Source organism: Physeter macrocephalus, chromosome 20 (assembly GCF_002837175.3).
Source record: "Physeter macrocephalus isolate SW-GA chromosome 20, ASM283717v5, whole genome shotgun sequence".
NCBI classification, from domain to species: domain Eukaryota; kingdom Metazoa; phylum Chordata; class Mammalia; order Artiodactyla; family Physeteridae; genus Physeter; species Physeter macrocephalus.
Genome location: NC_041233.1, coordinates 55,353,717 through 55,371,594, shown reverse-complemented (window position 1 = coordinate 55,371,594; position 17,878 = coordinate 55,353,717). Strand labels below are relative to the sequence as shown.

Here is a 17,878-nt window from a genome sequence, read left to right as displayed (position 1 = left end):
GTTGGATCTTATTTTTTCATTTAACTTGATAATTTCTGCTTTTAATTGGCGTTTTTAATCCATTTACATTTAATGTAATTGTGGATGTGGTTGAACTTACATCTGCCATCTTGCAATTTTCTATATATTTCATTTTTTTTTATTCCTCTGTTTCTCCTTTACTGTCTTTTCATTCAAAAGGGATATTGTCTAAGGTACCATTTTAATTTCTTTTTGTTTTGTTTTAGTTATTTTCTTAGTAGTTTCTTATTATAATACATCTTAACTCATTACAGTCTACTTTAGGGTAACACTAACTTAATTCCAGTTAACTGTAGAAACTGCTACAATAAGACTCCATTTCCCCCTCCTTTGTGCTATTATTATTCTAAGTATTACATCTTTATATGTTATAAGCCCAACAATACAGTTTCATAGTTTTGTTTTATGCAACTGTCATTTAAATTAGTTAAGAGCTGAGTAATGAATATTTTCAACTGTCTTTTATATTGATCTGTGTAACTATCTTTACTGGTGTTCTTTATTTCTTTGTGTGCTTTTGAATCACCATCTGCTGACATTTCCTTTCACCCTGAAAGACGTTCTTTCTTATTTCTTGTAAGGCAGATTTTCTCACAACGAATTCTGTCCTTTGTTTTTCTGGGAAGGTCTAAATTTTGCTTTCAGTTTTGAATGATAGATTGCAGCATGTAGAATTCTTGATTGACATTTTTTTCAGCATTTTGAATATGTCATTCCACTGTCTTCTTCTGGCCTCCATTATTTCTGGTAAAAATTCAGCTACTAATTTCATTGTGTTATTCTCTATGTGAAGAATCATTTCAGTTCCAAAGTTTCCAATTGATAATTTTTTATAATTTCTATCTCTTTATATTTGTTTAGTCAATAAAATCATACTTTCCCTTAATTTTTTATTCTTCCCTTTAGTTCTTTAAACATATTTATACTAGCAGTTTTGAAGTCCTTGTCTGCTAAGTCAAACATTTGGGTCCCCTAAGAGATAGTTTCTTTCTTTCTTTATTTTTTTCTTGTTTATGGGTCACACTTTCCTATTTCTTTGCATGCTGTAATTTTGTTGTTGTTGAAAACTATACATTTTAGATAATATGTTGGAGCAAATCTGGATTCCAAATCCTCCATTCCAGAGGTTATTTTTGTTTTTTCTTTTCTGTTCATTTGTTTGTTTAGTCACTTCCTGGACTAGTTCCATAGAGTCTGTCTCCCTTGCATCCTGTAGCTGCTAGTATCTCTTAAGTTTTTTATTTTTAATTTTTTTTTTTTAAGGCCAGCTTCCTAGGGGTTGCCCCTGAGTCAGCATAGCTTAATAGTGAGATGATGATTGATCAGAGGTTGTTTTTACCTTGAGCTAATAAGGCTTTCACCCTTTGCCAGTAGATCTGTGTGTGGGTTTGGGAACACTTTCAAAATTTAGGCAGTTTACAAGTCTGATTGGCTTTTACTTTTTGACATGCCTTCTCATGTCTCCTTTATGAGTGTACTAGGTTTCACATTCATCTGGAAATACATGGATAGCTAGTGCCCTCTCCAGTCCCTCCTGAGCATGCACAGCCTTCCAGACTACAGGGGTATTTGTGGGCTTATCAAAATCCTCAATGGCTTTCTTATTCCCCAAATCTCCCTGTTACATTTCTTGCAAGTCTGCTGATCTATTTCTTGCCCCTACCAGTGTCAAAACCTGAAGCTAGCCAAAATGTTGGCCTTGCCTGGGATATGTGCTTCATTCTGAATCAAGTTAGCCCCCTCCAGCAGTGGAGCTGCTGGTTTTTAGGACTTTACTTGTCTATTTAGCACTCCCAAGTTAATAGAAACTGGGGGAGGGGATTTTGCTCTAAGTTATTTCACTCAGCCACTTTGCTATTATTGAACATTAAGGTTTTTCTAACTTTTTGATACAAGGACCATGTTTATGAAGCTTTCCTTTCTTACCATTTGTATTAGTTTCCTAGGCCTATCATGACAAGCTCAGTGGTATAAAACAACAAATATTTTTCAATCACAGTTCAGAAAGTCTGAAATCAAAGCATTGCCAGGTTTAATTCCTTCTGGAATCTCTAAGAGAGAATCTATTCCATGCCTCTCTCTAGCTTCTAATAGCTGCCAACAAGCCTTAGCATTGCAGCATCCCTTCAATCTTTGCCTCCATCGATACATGGCCTTCCTGCCTGTGTGTCTGTGTACCTGAATCTCCCTCTCCTTTCTCTATAAAGACACCAGTCATTGGATTTAGAACACATCCTATTTCCATATGACCTCATCATAAATAATTACATAAGTAATTACTTCTTCAAAGATACTATTTCCAAATAAGGTCACATTCTAAAGTTTTGGGTTGACATAAATTTTGGGGGACACTATTCAACTCAGTACACCATTTATTATAAAGTATCATTTGAAAATCAGTATGGTCTCTCTGTTGTGGATTAGGTGATCTTTTGCGAAGATTAGTTTGAAAACAAATAGAATGGTAAAATGGCACTTGACTTTTTAGTTGGGATAGTTTCTCAAGTTAAGCTAGCTTGCACCCTCTTTTTGGTTATTTTGTTTACATTGTTAAGAAAAAGGCAGAGAGATCTGTGGACAGGAAAGGGTTAGCAGAACCTCACTCTTCTCAACTCTGACTTGCATGTCTGCTTTTAATCTAGAGCCAAATAACTATCGGACCATGCATGGCCGGGCAGTAAATGGCAGCCAGTTGGGAAAGGATTACATCCAGCTGAAGAGCCTGTTACAACCCATCCGGATTTACTCCAGAGCCAGCTTGTATGGCCCTAATATTGGGCGGCCCAGGAAGAACGTCATCACCCTCCTAGATGGGTAGGTCAGATTACTTAGCAGTTTTTAAAACATTGTTCATTAAATATAATGAATTAATGTATTTGTATTTTTCCTGGTTATTTCTGGTCTTAAGAAGGGCAGAGAGACTTTTTCATAGTGACATCTCCCACCATAAATCAGGGATTCTCTACCAAACAGTGGAAGAACTTATCTCTCCAGGCCTTCCACAGTCATCAGAAGAGGGTGGGATTGGGAGGGATATCACAACCTCCAGAACAGGTTGGAAAGGGTGTGTTGTTTTAAAAAGCACATTTAATATTACAGCATTGCATAACATCACTTAATATTTTTTTAAAAGGCAAAATATTATCTACTGTATTCTTGGGACCTCTTACAGAAGGTGAAACTTGACAAAATCCTGGACAGTGGATCTGGGTTAAAAAGTTGAAAAACACTACAAATGCTTGTACATTAAAGCACAGCTTAACAGATAGATTTATTAGGTATTCTAGAGAATTGCTATCATGTGATTTATTTAATTTTGACTGAATCTAACAATCATTTTTTAAGCATTGGTTATGGATGCAGCACTATGTTAAATGCTCTCTTCCCCAGTCCTGCTGGTGGGCCAGGCCCAGATTAAATAAGTGGAACATACATGCATGTTGGGTCCAGTTATTCAGGGTTGGAGTGGATGTCTGAGGGAATAGCATGAGGAAGACTGAAGATATATGTTGAATCAAAGACTCAAAGAGGATATGTAACTACAACAGAGAGGGTAGGAACAAGGAAGTTGGGAGAGGTAGGAGCTCATGTGGCATGCAGAGTATGCAACAAGGCACACCTTTTGTGCAGCATCCTGTCAAATTCTGGGACAGGTATGGTTATTCCTACAAATTCAAAGACAAGTAAGATGTTTTCCAGTGAAGTGTACAGCCCAAGTGAGGTTAGATAAATGCCGTACAAGTATAGACAGATACGTTCCAGTAGAAAGAAACCTCTGGCCAGTCTCCTGAATGGCCCTTGTGGCTTGATGGCTCTTATGACTCTCTCTCTTCCCTTTTGTGGTAGCTTAGTCTTGATCTAAGCTAATTAACATAGCAGACATTATTGAAAGCTTGGGAAGCTGGAAGGATTTACACTGTAACAACATTAACAGCCTGAAGTTTAATTTTAGGCATTTTCGTCTTTACAAAGAATCCCCAAGCCCTTATTTTAATTCCTATCCTTTCCCCATCCTTCTTTTTTCTCTCCTTCTCTCTCAGTAGGAACTTCTGTTTTCTCTTGCAGAACAATTTTCTGACCTTGACTCCTACCTACAAATGCAGCTCTGGGCTTCCCTTTGCATACTTTTGCTGAACTTTGAAATTACTGTGTGTGTGTGTGTGTGTGTGTGTGTGTATGTGTGTGTGTGTTTGTGTGTGTGTGTGTGTGTGTGTATGGGATGGTGATGGAGAGGTTGGTTTTATTTTACATGTTTTAATTAGGGGATAAGAATCAGATGTGTAGAACATTTTCATAGTTCATAATACACAGTCAAGCAAAGCCAATAACTATCACTTAAGTCCACATAGTTATTCTTTTAGATTATACCTTTTCTTTAATGATTTGATTAATATATTTTCATGGGACTGACAGTCTTCTCAGTAGCATGACCCTGTATCAATCATTCATTCATTCTGCAAATACTTGCTGAATAATTGCTATGTTCCAGGTACTATGTTAGGAACTGGGAATGTAAAAATAAACAAAAATAGATACTTTCTCTGCCCTCATGGAGTATATAATATGGTAGGGGAGACATAGACAATAATCAACTTATCTTAAGACTAAAACAGTACCAAGGAGAGGTACATGGTACTATGAATGACTGTAAGTGCTGGGATTTGACTAAGTTAGGTGGTTGGAAGTTTCCCTAAAGGAGACACACTTAAGAGGAAGAAGCACATGAAAAGATGCTCAACATTGCTAATCATCAGAGAAATGCAAGTCAAACCACAATGAGATATCACCTCACACCTGTCAGAATGGCTATCATCATAAAGACCACAAGTAATAAATGTTGGTGAGGATGTAGAGAAAAGGGAACCCTAGCAGACTGTTGGTGGGAATGTAAATTGGTGCAGCCACTTTGGAAAACAGTATGGAGGTTCCTCAAAAAGCTAAAAATAGAGCTACCATATGATCCAGCAATCCCACTTGTGGGTATATATCTGAAGAAAATGAAAACACTAATTCAAAAAGATATATGCACTGCAATATTCATAGCAGCATTATTTACAATAGCCAAGATATGAAAGAAACCTAAGTGTCCATCAACAGATGAATGGATAAAAATGTGGAATGGAATATTACTCACCCTTAAAAAAGAATGAATTTTGCTGTTCACAACAACATGGATAGACCCGAGGGGTACTATGATTAGTGAAATAAGCCAAACAGAGAGAGACAAATACGGTACATTATTACTTATATGTGGAAACTAAAAAATAAAAAAAGAATGAATATAAAAAAAGAGTCACAGGTACAGAGAACAAACTAGTGGTTACCAGTCAGGGAGAAAGAAGGGGGAAGGGGCAAGATAAGGGTAGGAGATTAGGAGGTACAAACAAATTGCTATGTATAAAATAAAAAACTACAAGGATATATTGTACAGCATGAGAAATATTGTCAATATTTTACAATAACTTTTTAAAAAAATTTTTCAGTTTTGACAGTCTAGGGTTGTATTTTTTTAATTAATTAATGTATTTATTATTTATTTTTGGCTGTGTTGGGTCTTCGTTGCTGCGCACGGGCTTTCTCTAGTTGCAGCGAGCGGGGGCTAATCTTCGTTGTGGTGCTCTGGCTTCTCATTGTGGTGGCTTCTCTTGTTGCAGAGCATGGGCTCTAGGCTCCCGGGCTTCAGTAGTTGTGGCACACGGGCTCAGTAGTTGTGGCTCACGAGCTCTTGAGCGCAGGTTCAGTAGTTGTGGCCCACGGGCTCAGTTGCTCCGCAGCATGTGGGATCTTCCCAGCCCAGAGCTTGAACCTGTGTCCCATGCATTGGCAGGCGGATTGTTAACCACTGCGCCACCAGGGCAGTCCTACAATAACTTTAAATGAAGTATAATCTATAAAAATATTGAATCACTATGTTGTACGCTAGCAATAACGTAATATTGTAAATCAACTATACTTCAATTTTTTTAAATTCATTAAAAATAAATAAAGTGTAATCTGAAGCATGAGTAAGGTGTTAACTAGACAAAATGAGAAGTAAACAGTATCAGTGTTCTTGGAAGAAAGATAAGCATGTGCAAAGGCCCTAAGGATGAAAAGAGGGCCAGATTGGCTAAAGAAAGATATAGCTAGAGAAGTAATTAGGAGTCATATTATATAGGGACTTACAGGCATAGTGAAGGGCTTAGAATTTCTTCTAAGTGCAGTGAGATAAATATTGAATGTTTTTAAGCTGGGGAAAGAAATAATTTGACTTATTATACAAAAAGTATGCTGTGTCTCCTCTATGGAAAATGGATTGGAGAGGAGGCAGGGAAATCGGTGAGGAGGCTGTTGTAGGAGTGCACATAATGACGGGAACCTGAATTGGGTTGTGGCAATGGAATATATTGTTGGAGGTAGAAACCACAGGACTTGATATATTGGCTAAGTGTATGGTGATGTGACACAGGGATGTGTAAGTAACTGGATGGATGTTATTATCATTTATGAAGATGGGAAGATTGGGGGAATAACTGGTTCTGGGGAAAAAAAATCATGACTTTAGGTTTCATGTTATGTTTATTGTGCTTGAATCTAAATGGAGATGTCAAGTATATCCTTGAATATGAGTCAAGGGATCAAGGTCTCTGCTAGAGATATTAATTTTGGTGGTCATTAACATGCAAATGAGATTTAAGGCCATCCATGGGAATATAAGAGATCTGTTAGAATATGGAAAGAAAAGAGACAGAGGCTTAGGAGAGAGCCCAGAGGAACTATCACATTTAGAGATGTGAGAAAAGAGGGATAGCCTTAGAGGTAAGAGGAAAGGGAGAGATTGAGGTGTAGGAACCAAGAAAAGAGAGTTTTAAATAAGGAGGGAGTGCTGCTAGAAGTCCAGGAGGTCAAGTAATAGGAAGACAGAAAAGTGCCATTGAACTTGGCAACATGCAGGTTGTTGGTGACCTTGAGAAATATAGTTCAGCGGAGGGGTGGAACAGAAGTCAATCACAATAGTTTGAAGAGTGAATGGAGGGTGAGAAATTGGAAACAATAATGTGGACAACTCTTAGGAGAATTTTTACTGTGAAGGAAAGTAGAAAAATGAAGGGAGATTTGGGGTCAAGGAAGATAATGGCATTTTTTTCCCCTTTAATTTAATGTGGGAGACAGCAGAACAGGTTTGTATTTTGAGACTTATCCAGGAGAGAAGAGATAGATGATACAAGAGATCAATGATATAACCAAAATGAGACGTTCTTTAAGGCTAGAAGAAATGGAATCCAGAGGAATTGGCCTTCATTAAATGTAGGGACAATTATACCAGGGTAACAGAAAGTAAGAAACAAATATTTTTCTATGTCAGAGATTAAAAAGTCATACTGAGGAGACACTTCTACCCAGTATATAACGTATAGTTAAGGCATCCCAGTTTGTGTACATGGTGTAATTCTGGGCACATAGATGCTAGTTTGTTGTGAATAAGTCAAGAACTTGGACACAATAGCTGGCAACAGATGAAAGAAATGATCATGTGACTGGGTGGTGTGGTGACAAGTGGTGAGGCCTACTTCCCCATACATCCGAAAACTAATAGCACTCAAGAGGCTAGAAAAAATTACATAGGGCAAGAAGGAAAGGTATTGAACATTTTTTTTCTTTTATGTGCCAGAAAAAATGGGTATTTACCTTTCTTAATGTATATGTACTAAATATACAGTAAAATATAACTTTAAACATATAAACATTCCCAGTGACTCAACCAACAATAACAAAAATGTCAGCACTCTAAATTACCAGCTCTGTAGTTTTTCCAATCCTCCTGGTTATACAGATATAATTTTATGTAGTTGTGATCATTGTATATGCATCATTTTGAATTCTGCATTTTTTGCTCACTGCTTTATATTGCCCCTTCCTCATTTCTACATAGTTCTCATATTTGTCATTCTTAATACCAGTAAAATATTCCATTGCATTAATGTACTGAATTCTGGCTAAGCATTCCCTCACTGCTAGGCATTTGGGCTGTTTCCGGTTTTTGTCTGTAATATATAGCACAGCTGTAAACATCTTTATACAAATAGGTTTTTTTAAAATTTCTTTTGAATTACAGCCTTGGGCTATATTCCAAAAAGCTGGGTTTCTGGGTCAAAGTACTGTATATAATAATTTTTATGGCTCTTGTATTTGTTGCCAAATTTCTTTCCAGAACAGTTTCACCAGGTTGAAGGGCAACAATGTATTAGTGTATCTTTTTCCCAATACTCTACAACATTGAGTATTATTTTTATTAATTTACTCTATTTTAATTAATTCAAGATTGCACCTCATGGTTGTTTAAATTTGAATCCTGTTAACTGTGAAAAGAACCAAACATTTTCCAAAACTTTATGTTGTCTCCTTTCCCCTTATTCCACATTTGACTAATGACACAATAACCATTTTGCCTGAGGCACAGACCAGGAGGTCATTTTAGATTCATTCCTCTCCTTTGTTCACAGTCTCCATTAGTTAGTTATTAAGTTTTGTTATTTCTGACTTCTTAGTATCACTCATATCCCATCTTCCTTTCATTTTTATTTTAAACCTTATCATTTTTCCTCCTAAACAATTTTTCCATATCTAGTCTCAGACTCTAATTTCTCCTTACAGATTTCTGAGTAGTTTTTTAAAAATGCAACATGTGGTCAAGTCACTCTTGCTTGAAATCCAAACCCTTTCACATGTACCCCTGGCCTTTAGGGTCCAGTACCTGCCTTCTTTGCAGCTAGTCAGTAGCTACACACCCTTGCACAACCTGCACTTAGTACATCAAAGTATATGTCCATCTTAGAAGATGCCACACTTTTTTACCTTTGCACCTTTTAATTTTGTGTCGTTTTCTTTGGAATACCACTCTCTTCTGTTATTTTTCTTCTTTCCAATAGATCTTCTCTGACATCTTCATGCAGGATTTCTTATCACCTCCTCTGTCCTTATATGGTACTTTATTTTTCTGCTATAGCACTTATGAAATTGATGATAACTTACTTATTTACCTATCTGCCTCCCCTAACAGACTGTAGACTAAGGTCAAGACTCGGTCTATGTTTTATTGATTCTGTAGCCTTCAGAATCTAGGAATAGCTTTAGTTTTATAGAGCCAAACTAATTTTTAAGCTTAAAAAAGCTTAAAACTACTTAGGTATTTACTGGACTATATAGGACTATCTTCCCAGTTAGGATATGAACAAACAGAGATAGAATCTTCATGTTTGTGTCTTCAGATACTATCATGTTGCCTGGAATATGGGAAGTACTTAATAAAATGCTTGTTATATTATTTTCATTTCCTCATTCAGGAACTGGCTCTTCCCAGTTATTGATTTTTATCTAAAGGCATAAGTAGTGTTCTTTAGGGTTTTATTATTTTCCTCTGCTTTTGTTTTGTAAACTTTTATGCATCATCTATGTAATGACAATTTTATCTTAATGTATTGCTTTTCTTATTACTTTGAAATATGTTTTTATTGCTTCAGAAGTTACTCTTTATTATAGTTGTTCTTATCCATTTTCTTGTTGGTTGTCTTTTCTGATTCTTTACTTACACAGTTAGGATAAAGTTACTATTTCATTTTCACATAGCCTTTTAAAAATGTTTTAATTTTCAATGTTAGGCTCTTTAACTTATTTGGAGTTTATTGCTGTATGTACTATAGAGTAAGAACCTAATCTGTTTTTTGGTGATGTGACAAGAAAAGCAGGTATTCATTGAAAGCATGTTTACTGAGGCTTTTTGGGGGGCATTTAAATTATAGGGAGATGAATACTAAATTATCTCTCAATAAACATTTATTGAACAGCTATTTCATGTTTGATCCTTGCTTAAGTGTTGGTTTATATTGATGAATAAAGCCAAAGTAACTCTTATCCTCTTGGAGCTTAGCAAGACAGAGCCACAGTAAATAAGAAAACAAATTATCCCAAATTGTGTATAATTATGTGAAGGAAATGATCAGGATACCTGGAGTTGGAGGATTTATTTGGACAAGGTGATCAGAGAAGACTTACCTGAGGAACAATTTATTTAAGCCAAGAACAAAAGAATAAGAAGGAGCCAATTGTTCAAATATCAGAGTGAAAAAAATTTTAGATAGAGGTGGTAGGTCATGTTTGTCAATGTCCTGAATCAGAAACAAGGTTAAGGCATTTGAGCAATAGAAAGATGGGAATTATAGTGAGCAAAAGGAGAGCAGTAGGAGGTGAGAATGCATGGACAGGCAAGGACCAGATCATTACTGAACCATGTATACCATGGAAAAGATGTTGTGTATTTTATTCTCTGAGCAATGGAAAGCTATTACAGGGTTTTTATAAGGGCAGCAACATGTACCAGAGTCTACTCTGTTTTGTGTGCCAAATAGATTTTAAGGTGCAAAAGTAAGAAATCAAAAGGGTTCAGTAAGGAGGGTTTTCACTGTGAGGTGTGTGTGATTGGGTTAAGGTAATGGCAGAAGAGATGGAGAGAAGTTAAGGTAGACTTGCTTTGTTGATGCATATCCCAGCAAGGTGGGGGTGAGAGAATAGGAGGAACTAATAAAGGATGACTTCCACCTTTTGAACGTTAGCATCTCTCTTTCAAGAGCCATCACATGCAGAAAAGGGAGGTTTTCAAAAAGAAGTTACACCAAAATGAACACATATTCATGCTCAGGAAACAGTATCTCTGGAGCAACAAAAGATGACTTTAAACTACATTGGCAGGCTTCCCTGGTAGCACAATGGATAAGAATCTGCCTGCCAATGCAGGGGACATGGGTTTGATCCCTGGTCCAGGAAGATCCCACATGCCACGGAGCAACTAAGCCCGTGCGCCACAACTACTGAAGCCCACGCACCGTGCTCCGCAACAAGAGAAGCCCGCACACCACAAGGAAGAGTAGCCCCCGCTCGCTGCAACTAGAGAAAGCCTGCATGCAGTAACGACAACCCAACACAGCCAAAAATAAATAAATAAAATAAAAATAAATAAACTACATTGGGTGTGCTTCAAGTTCAGGATAGTGATCTGAGCACAAGCTCCATTTCCTTCTGGAACATCATCCCAACTCCTATTAAAAACTGATAAAGAACAATTCTGTAATGACAAGCACATGAAAGAGGGATCATTAGCAGATGAGAGACTTTTCACAGATTTCTATAAGACAGTAAACAGATGGAAGCCTGTTGACAGAGTAATCAGAGTGAGGAAGTGGCAACCCAGAGAACATGGGCTCTGAGAAAAGATAGAGAATCTGTCTTGCAGATAGGCTCAGAGGCCAGAGAGGGTGAGGTGGGAAAGGGAGACCAAGCCAAGGGGTTAATATGAAAGTCTGTCTTCAGAGGGACTACACCCACAACTAAACTCTCCCCTCCATCATTTTAAGTCCCCTACTCTGCCTACAGAGCAAAGACAGCTCAGTCTGTTATCTCCTAGCAAATGCCAAACCAATAGTTAGGAGCCTTCACCAAAAAAATACTGCCGGAATACTTGGGGATGAGCTAGTACTGCTAAGGTGGAGTTGCTTCTGCATAGTAAAATGCTGAGTAGAGCACTGTGGGATACCCTGGCCCAAAGGCTATCTGTGCCCTCCCTCCTCCCTCTCTAAAGGGAAGTGTGTTGGTCAACAAGCTCTGACCACAAAATAGAGATCCCAGGGAAAGGAGAGACTTATCAAAAAAAAACCCCATATATTCAACAGCTTAGAAAAATCTGCACCTACTACCTAGAAGAATCTATTTAGTCCCCAATTTTAAAAAATAAATAGATAGGTAAAGATCACAAGATGTAAGAAGGAAACAAGTAACATAAAAGAGAAAAACCAAGACAAATACATTTTAAAAATTGACCCAAGAAGAATTATAATTCAAGATCAGAACTAGAAAAGTAAAAAGCTATAATTAGTATCCTTATAAAGATATAGTAAGATACTATATTTATATATACTGCATTTTGTATACAGAGCAAAAAATATTTTTTAAAACTAAATATATAATTGCTGAAATTAAGCCCAATAAATGTAAGGTAATGATTTCTTAGATACAACACTGAAAGCATAAGTGATAAAAGAAAACACTGATTAGCTGGACCTCATAAAAATTAAGAACTATTGTGCATCAAATGATACCATCAAGAAGGTGAACAGACACACATAATAGGAGAAAATATTTGCAAGTCATACAGCTGATAAGGAATTTATATCCAGAATATATATATATATACACACACATATAAATTCTTACAACTCAACAGTAATATGACAACCTGTTTAAAAATGACCAAAAGGGATTTGAAAAGGCATTTCTCCAAAGAAGACATACAAATGGCCACTAAGTACATGAATAGATGTTCCACATCATTAGTCACTAGGAATGTGCAAATCAAAACCACAGTGAGATACCACTTTACATCCACTAGGATGGCTACAATCAAACAGACATACAAAAGCAGATGTTGGCAAGGACGTGGAGAAATTGGAACCCTCGTACACTGCTGGTGGGCATATAATATGGTGCAACTACTTTGGAAAACAGACTGGCAATTACTTGAAAGGTTAAACATAGAGTTACCATATGACTTAGCAATTCCATTTCTAGGTATATACCCAGGAGAAATGAAAACATATGTCCACACAAAAACTTTTACACAATTATTTATTGTGGCATCATTCATAATAGCCAAAAAGTAGAAACAACCCAAATGTCCATCAACCAATGAATGGATAAATAAAATTCTGTAAATCCATACAATGGAATATTACTTGAAAATAAAGAGAACTGAAGTACCAACACATGTTGTCAGAGATGAACCTTGAAATCATCATTATAACTGAAAGAAGCCAGTCACAAAAGCTCACACAGTATGTGGTTTCCTTTATATGAAATGTCCAGAATAGGCAAATCTATAGAGACAAAAAGTAGATTGGGTTGCCTAGACTGGTGAAGTTTTCAGAGAAATGGAGAGTGACTGCTCATGGGAATGGGGTTTCTTTTTGAAATTAAATATTCTAAAATTAGATTATGTTGATAGTTGCACAAATTTGTAAATATAATAAAAACTATTGAACTGTACAGTTAATGAGGGGATTATATGGTATTAAATTTTATCTCCCAAAAGCAGTTAAGAGTCCAATAAAAGAATTATAAGATAAAATCAAGGAAATCTCCCATACACAGAGTGCTGGACAGAGACAAAAAATTTGGGATGAAATCTTACTGGTATAAAAGATCAGTTCAGGATCCCCAACGGCTGTCTCATAGGATATCCAGATCCAGAAACAAGGAAGAAAATTATGGTTACAGAAAGAATGAAAACCTTATCAACCTTTACAATGTAAAATTAAGGGGACAGTTGACAGAAAATAGGCGGTAAAAATAGAGAGAAGAAATATGACCCACATGGCTGATATCCTCTTATAATATGTATGGAATTGGAAAATATTGTCTAAGCCATTGAAATAATAAATTGAGATGTGGAGAAGAGGAGGCCCAGTAAACCACGCACATGGAGTTAACCCTTGGTTAGAATGAATTATGGCAGCATTTACTTAAATGTGCTCTGGAAAATATCAGTTCTGCAGGATAACAACATTATGTGGAGGGGGAAAAAAGTAAAAACTTCCATAGTCAAGTAAGTTTGAGAAATACTGGGATATACAAATGTACTGAAACACTTTCCAGCATCTTTATTACATTAGTTTACATTCTGAATCTCCAAGAAGGGGATTTAGCATGCAGAATTTAAAAAATTTATTTGACCGTAGTCTTATTTTCCGAGAGTATCTTGAGGGACTAGTGTTCCACTAACATGTTTGGACATCACTGACTTGGAATATGAGCCCTGCTTTAGGTGAGATATGGCCATAGAGCGAACAATAGCAAAAGAATTACAATTTGGAGAACTCAGGACTTGGACCATTTCAATAGCCCCATTACTGGTCTATTTGCTTCCATTCTTGTCCTCTCCAGTCTATTCACCACTCAGCTGCCAGAAAGTCTTTTACAAACATAATTCACATGATGTCAGTCATTTGCTAAAGACTCTTTAATGACTTTTCATTGCTCTTAGAATAAAATTTAATCTCCTTACCACATCCAACAAGGCTCTACAATGAGCAGTCTGGCTGCTGCCCAGCTCTTCATTCTTATTTTCTCCAGATTTCCCTTTTCCTTACTTCACTTAGGCCTCACTGGCCTGCTATGTGCTAAGTTTCTCTCTCTTTTTTTTTTTTTTTTTTGGTGGGGAGCGGGGGTTGCACAACACATGCTTTTCTTTCTACCTAGAGTGTCCTCTCAGCTTGCCACATGGCTGGTTTCTCCTCACCCATCAGAGTTCTTTCTTGAATAGCCTAGCTAAGTGATTCTCTATCAGTGCACTCTGTTAGTTCTCTTTATGGCATTTATCACAAGTTATAACTGCATATTTACTGTTTATTTTTTGCTTATAGATCATAAACTCCATGAGAGCAGGAAGTTGTCTGTTGTATTTACTAATATATATTCAGTGCTGGCAAAAAGCCTAGCACACGGTGGGTGCTCCAATTTGTTGAATGAAGAATGGAAGTTATACTAATATTTTACAGAGTTGCTAGTGGCATATTCTAACCTGAACCTAGGTTAGAACAGAAAGCTAGACAGGACCTTTAACTCCCATGGTGGCCCAGAGAGCTATGGAAAGCATTCCAATTTTGGCTAAAAGGATAAAAGCAGGAGAATTAGGAAGGAAATAATGGTCTTTTCTATCACAGCAGACCACATTATGTATGCTGTGTGCTCAATGATCTACAAAACAGAAACAGAAAAATTGCCTTTTTATATCCAGAATTTCTATCTTTAGTTCTGTCTAATTACCAAAACTTCTACTAAGTGCCTAATGCTGATTTATAGACTCCACTGGTACTCAAAGCATAGACACACAGGCTCTCATTACAACTTTTGTGGGCCCTGGGCATTTTTGACCTCATGGGTCCCTTCCTCCATAAAGACATATTAAATCAACAGCCTTCTGTGTTCTACTGTAGTAAGTCAATATAGCAGGATTGGAGGCAAGGGTGGTAATAGCAGGAATGTAAAGAGCATACACTTTAGAACTAGATGAGACCCAGATCAGCTTCTAGCTAGGTCACCTTGAATTATTTAATCTCTCTAAAACCTCGGTCTCCTCATTGGTAAAATGAGGCTAATGAAATTATCTATTTCTTAGGCTTGTTGTGAAGTTAAATGAGATAATGAATTGAAAGAGCTTAGTGTAGTTCCTGACACAGTCCACACCTAAAGAAATGTCAGCTACAATTCTTAAGGACAAGTGAATTTCAAATGGAAAAGGCAGGGTTTTTTTCTGACTTTTTGCCTATGACACAATGTAGGCTTCTAAGCAGTTCAGAGCACTGAATGAGATTGAGAACTAGAAAGATTAGCTACAGTAACATTGCATATAATGAGGGTGATCACAGCTCCTGCCTACAAACCTACTTACACCACATTCTTGTCTGGAGTGGGAAATTGCACAGCCGGGGACAATGTGGTACACAGAGAAATCATCACAGTGTTATTCCTAATAATTGTTATGTTTTATTTCACCTGTGAAAGAGTATATGACTTAAACTACAGGAGGCGAGAACAATTTATTCCTCTTAGTTTATAAGAAGAGAGTCTCCTTCTCTGCCTGTAGAGAGAGGCAGGGCCTCCCAGCATCTGTTCAGTGCTAATTAACAAGGAAGCACTGGCTACTGTAAAGGTCTGCTCCCTAGCTAAGAATTATGCTAATGACTGCTTACTTCTAAACTTGCTTTTTTTTCTTTTTATTTTTTTTTCCTGGACAGGACTTCTTTCTTGATTAGAGAGACAGCCTAATTCCTGACCCAAGCCCGAGGATATCAGTTATGGCTATTATGATGAAGGATGTTTCTCCCTTCTTCTGTGGTCAGAGAAGTCAGATTGGGGTTAGAAAGAACATTGGAGGAGACTGGTGTCCTGGGACATAGATTTAGGTTTGACACATATGGTCTTGGGAAATATCTTCCTCACTTTCTTTTTTTCCATTCCTTTCCTCTCTTCCCCATTCTACTTTCCCTAAGAACCCTACTTTTCCTCCAAGAATGACCTACCCTAACAGGTGCTGCTAAGATCACAATCTGTGAAAGGTGTGGCCCATGGTCCTCCCTCAATGGAAGCACATGGAGAGCTTCTTTAAAATGCAGCATGAGATATAGTACAGAGAGGTCCCGAGTCCCCTTTATCCAGTTTCTCCCAACAGTGACATCTTGTGACACTATAGGACAATATCACCACTAGGACATTGGCATTGATACAGTGAAGATATAGACCATTTCCATCACCACAGGGATATCTCATGTCGCTCTTTCATCCTGCTCATTCTCGCTCTTTACTTAAAACTCTGGCCAACCACTAATCTGTTCTCTATTTCTATAATTTTGTCATTTCAAAAATGTTACATAAATGGAATAATATAATACTCAACCTTTTAGGGTTCGATTGTCCACTCAACATAATTCCCTGGAGATTCAACCAGGTTGCTGCGTGTGTCTATAGTTTGCTCCTTTTCATTGCTGGTCGTGTTTCATGGTGTGGGTAGACTACATTTTGTTTAACAATTCTCTCACTGAAGGACACTTTGTCCGGTTGTTGTTTATTATGAATAAAGCTGCTATAAATATCTCTGTAAAGCAAAATGCAGCATGATTCTCAGGCTCCAGCCCAGACCTACCCAACCAGAATGTGTGGGGATGGGACCTAGACATTGGCATTTGAACAGGGACTTCAGGGATTCTTTGCACCCCAAAGTATGAGAACTACTGCCCTATAATATAGACATAGCAGGTCTTATTATCTTATTTTACAGATTAAGGAATGGAGGTACACAAATGCTAAATTATTTACCAAGCTCACATTTATTGAGTGCCAGCAGTGTGCCTGGCAGTACCCTTGTTTCTTCATGTATGTTATCTTGTTCATCTTCACAATGCCTTTGGGAAGTAGGCTCTCTCCATTTGAAAACATTCAGGGAGGTTAAACAACTTATCCAGGGTCACATGGCTAATATGTTGTGGAGCCAGGTCTTAAATCAAGTATCTGTCTGACTCCTAGGCCCATGCTCTTTCTACTTTGTGGTGCTGTTTTCCTGAATTTTCATCTTTGAGTGAAGCCACATGGTCTAGCATACTGGAAAAAATATATAATACTCTTCACCTTAGTTCCATAGTTTTCACTCTCATAGACTCAGCTTCATACCGGGACTTGAGCTTTTGGAAAGTCTGCTTTTCTGTGTGAAATTCTTCACGTTATCTTGATGCATTTTTCCTCCTTCCCACCTGGCTCCACAGCCAGGATAAATCATATCAGGTCAGTTATAGCCTTCTTTGCCTGAATCCAGCAGCATTTTAGACTGTCGAGACATGTCTGTCATAATATTCCCCTAACCAGCACCTTCCAGCCCCGGCCATAGCCTTACAGATCTGTTTCAACATCTTCTTTCACCATCCCTCAACCCCCTGCTGTTTGTCTTCATTCTAATGAAGCAAACCTATTTTGTCCTTTCTGTATTATTGTCTCACATCTGCCTCCATTTTATTCCAGAGATTGTTCTGTAGCCTCCCTCCTCCCAAGTCCCCATTAGCAGCATGAAATAGCCTTCATCTTGGGGGCCAGTTCCAAGTAATAGTGCCTGGCACCCTATCTTGAGAAGGATTCTTAGGCCAATTCTGAGATTAGGGAAAGAGTATTGAGATCTATTACCAAGGTCTACTATGGGTTCAGAAAAAGGGAGCACATATCACAAATTTGCCATCTCTGCATGGTTAAAGCAAGGGATTTAAAGTCAGAAATGGATTTGATTCTT

The 17,878-nt window shown here is 37.4% G+C and overlaps 1 protein-coding gene across 3 annotated transcripts in view; it reads left to right on the top strand.

Annotated features, from left to right (window-relative positions):
- Nucleotides 1-17,878, top strand: part of HPSE2 (heparanase 2 (inactive)) — a 595,067-nt gene that overhangs the window by 347,420 nt on the left and 229,769 nt on the right. For all 3 annotated transcript variants that reach the window (XM_024121610.1, XM_024121612.2, XM_024121611.2), the window contains one exon: nt 2,664-2,835. In XM_024121610.1, coding sequence (XP_023977378.1) covers nt 2,664-2,835 — 172 coding nt within the window. The remainder of the gene's footprint in view (nt 1-2,663; nt 2,836-17,878) is intronic.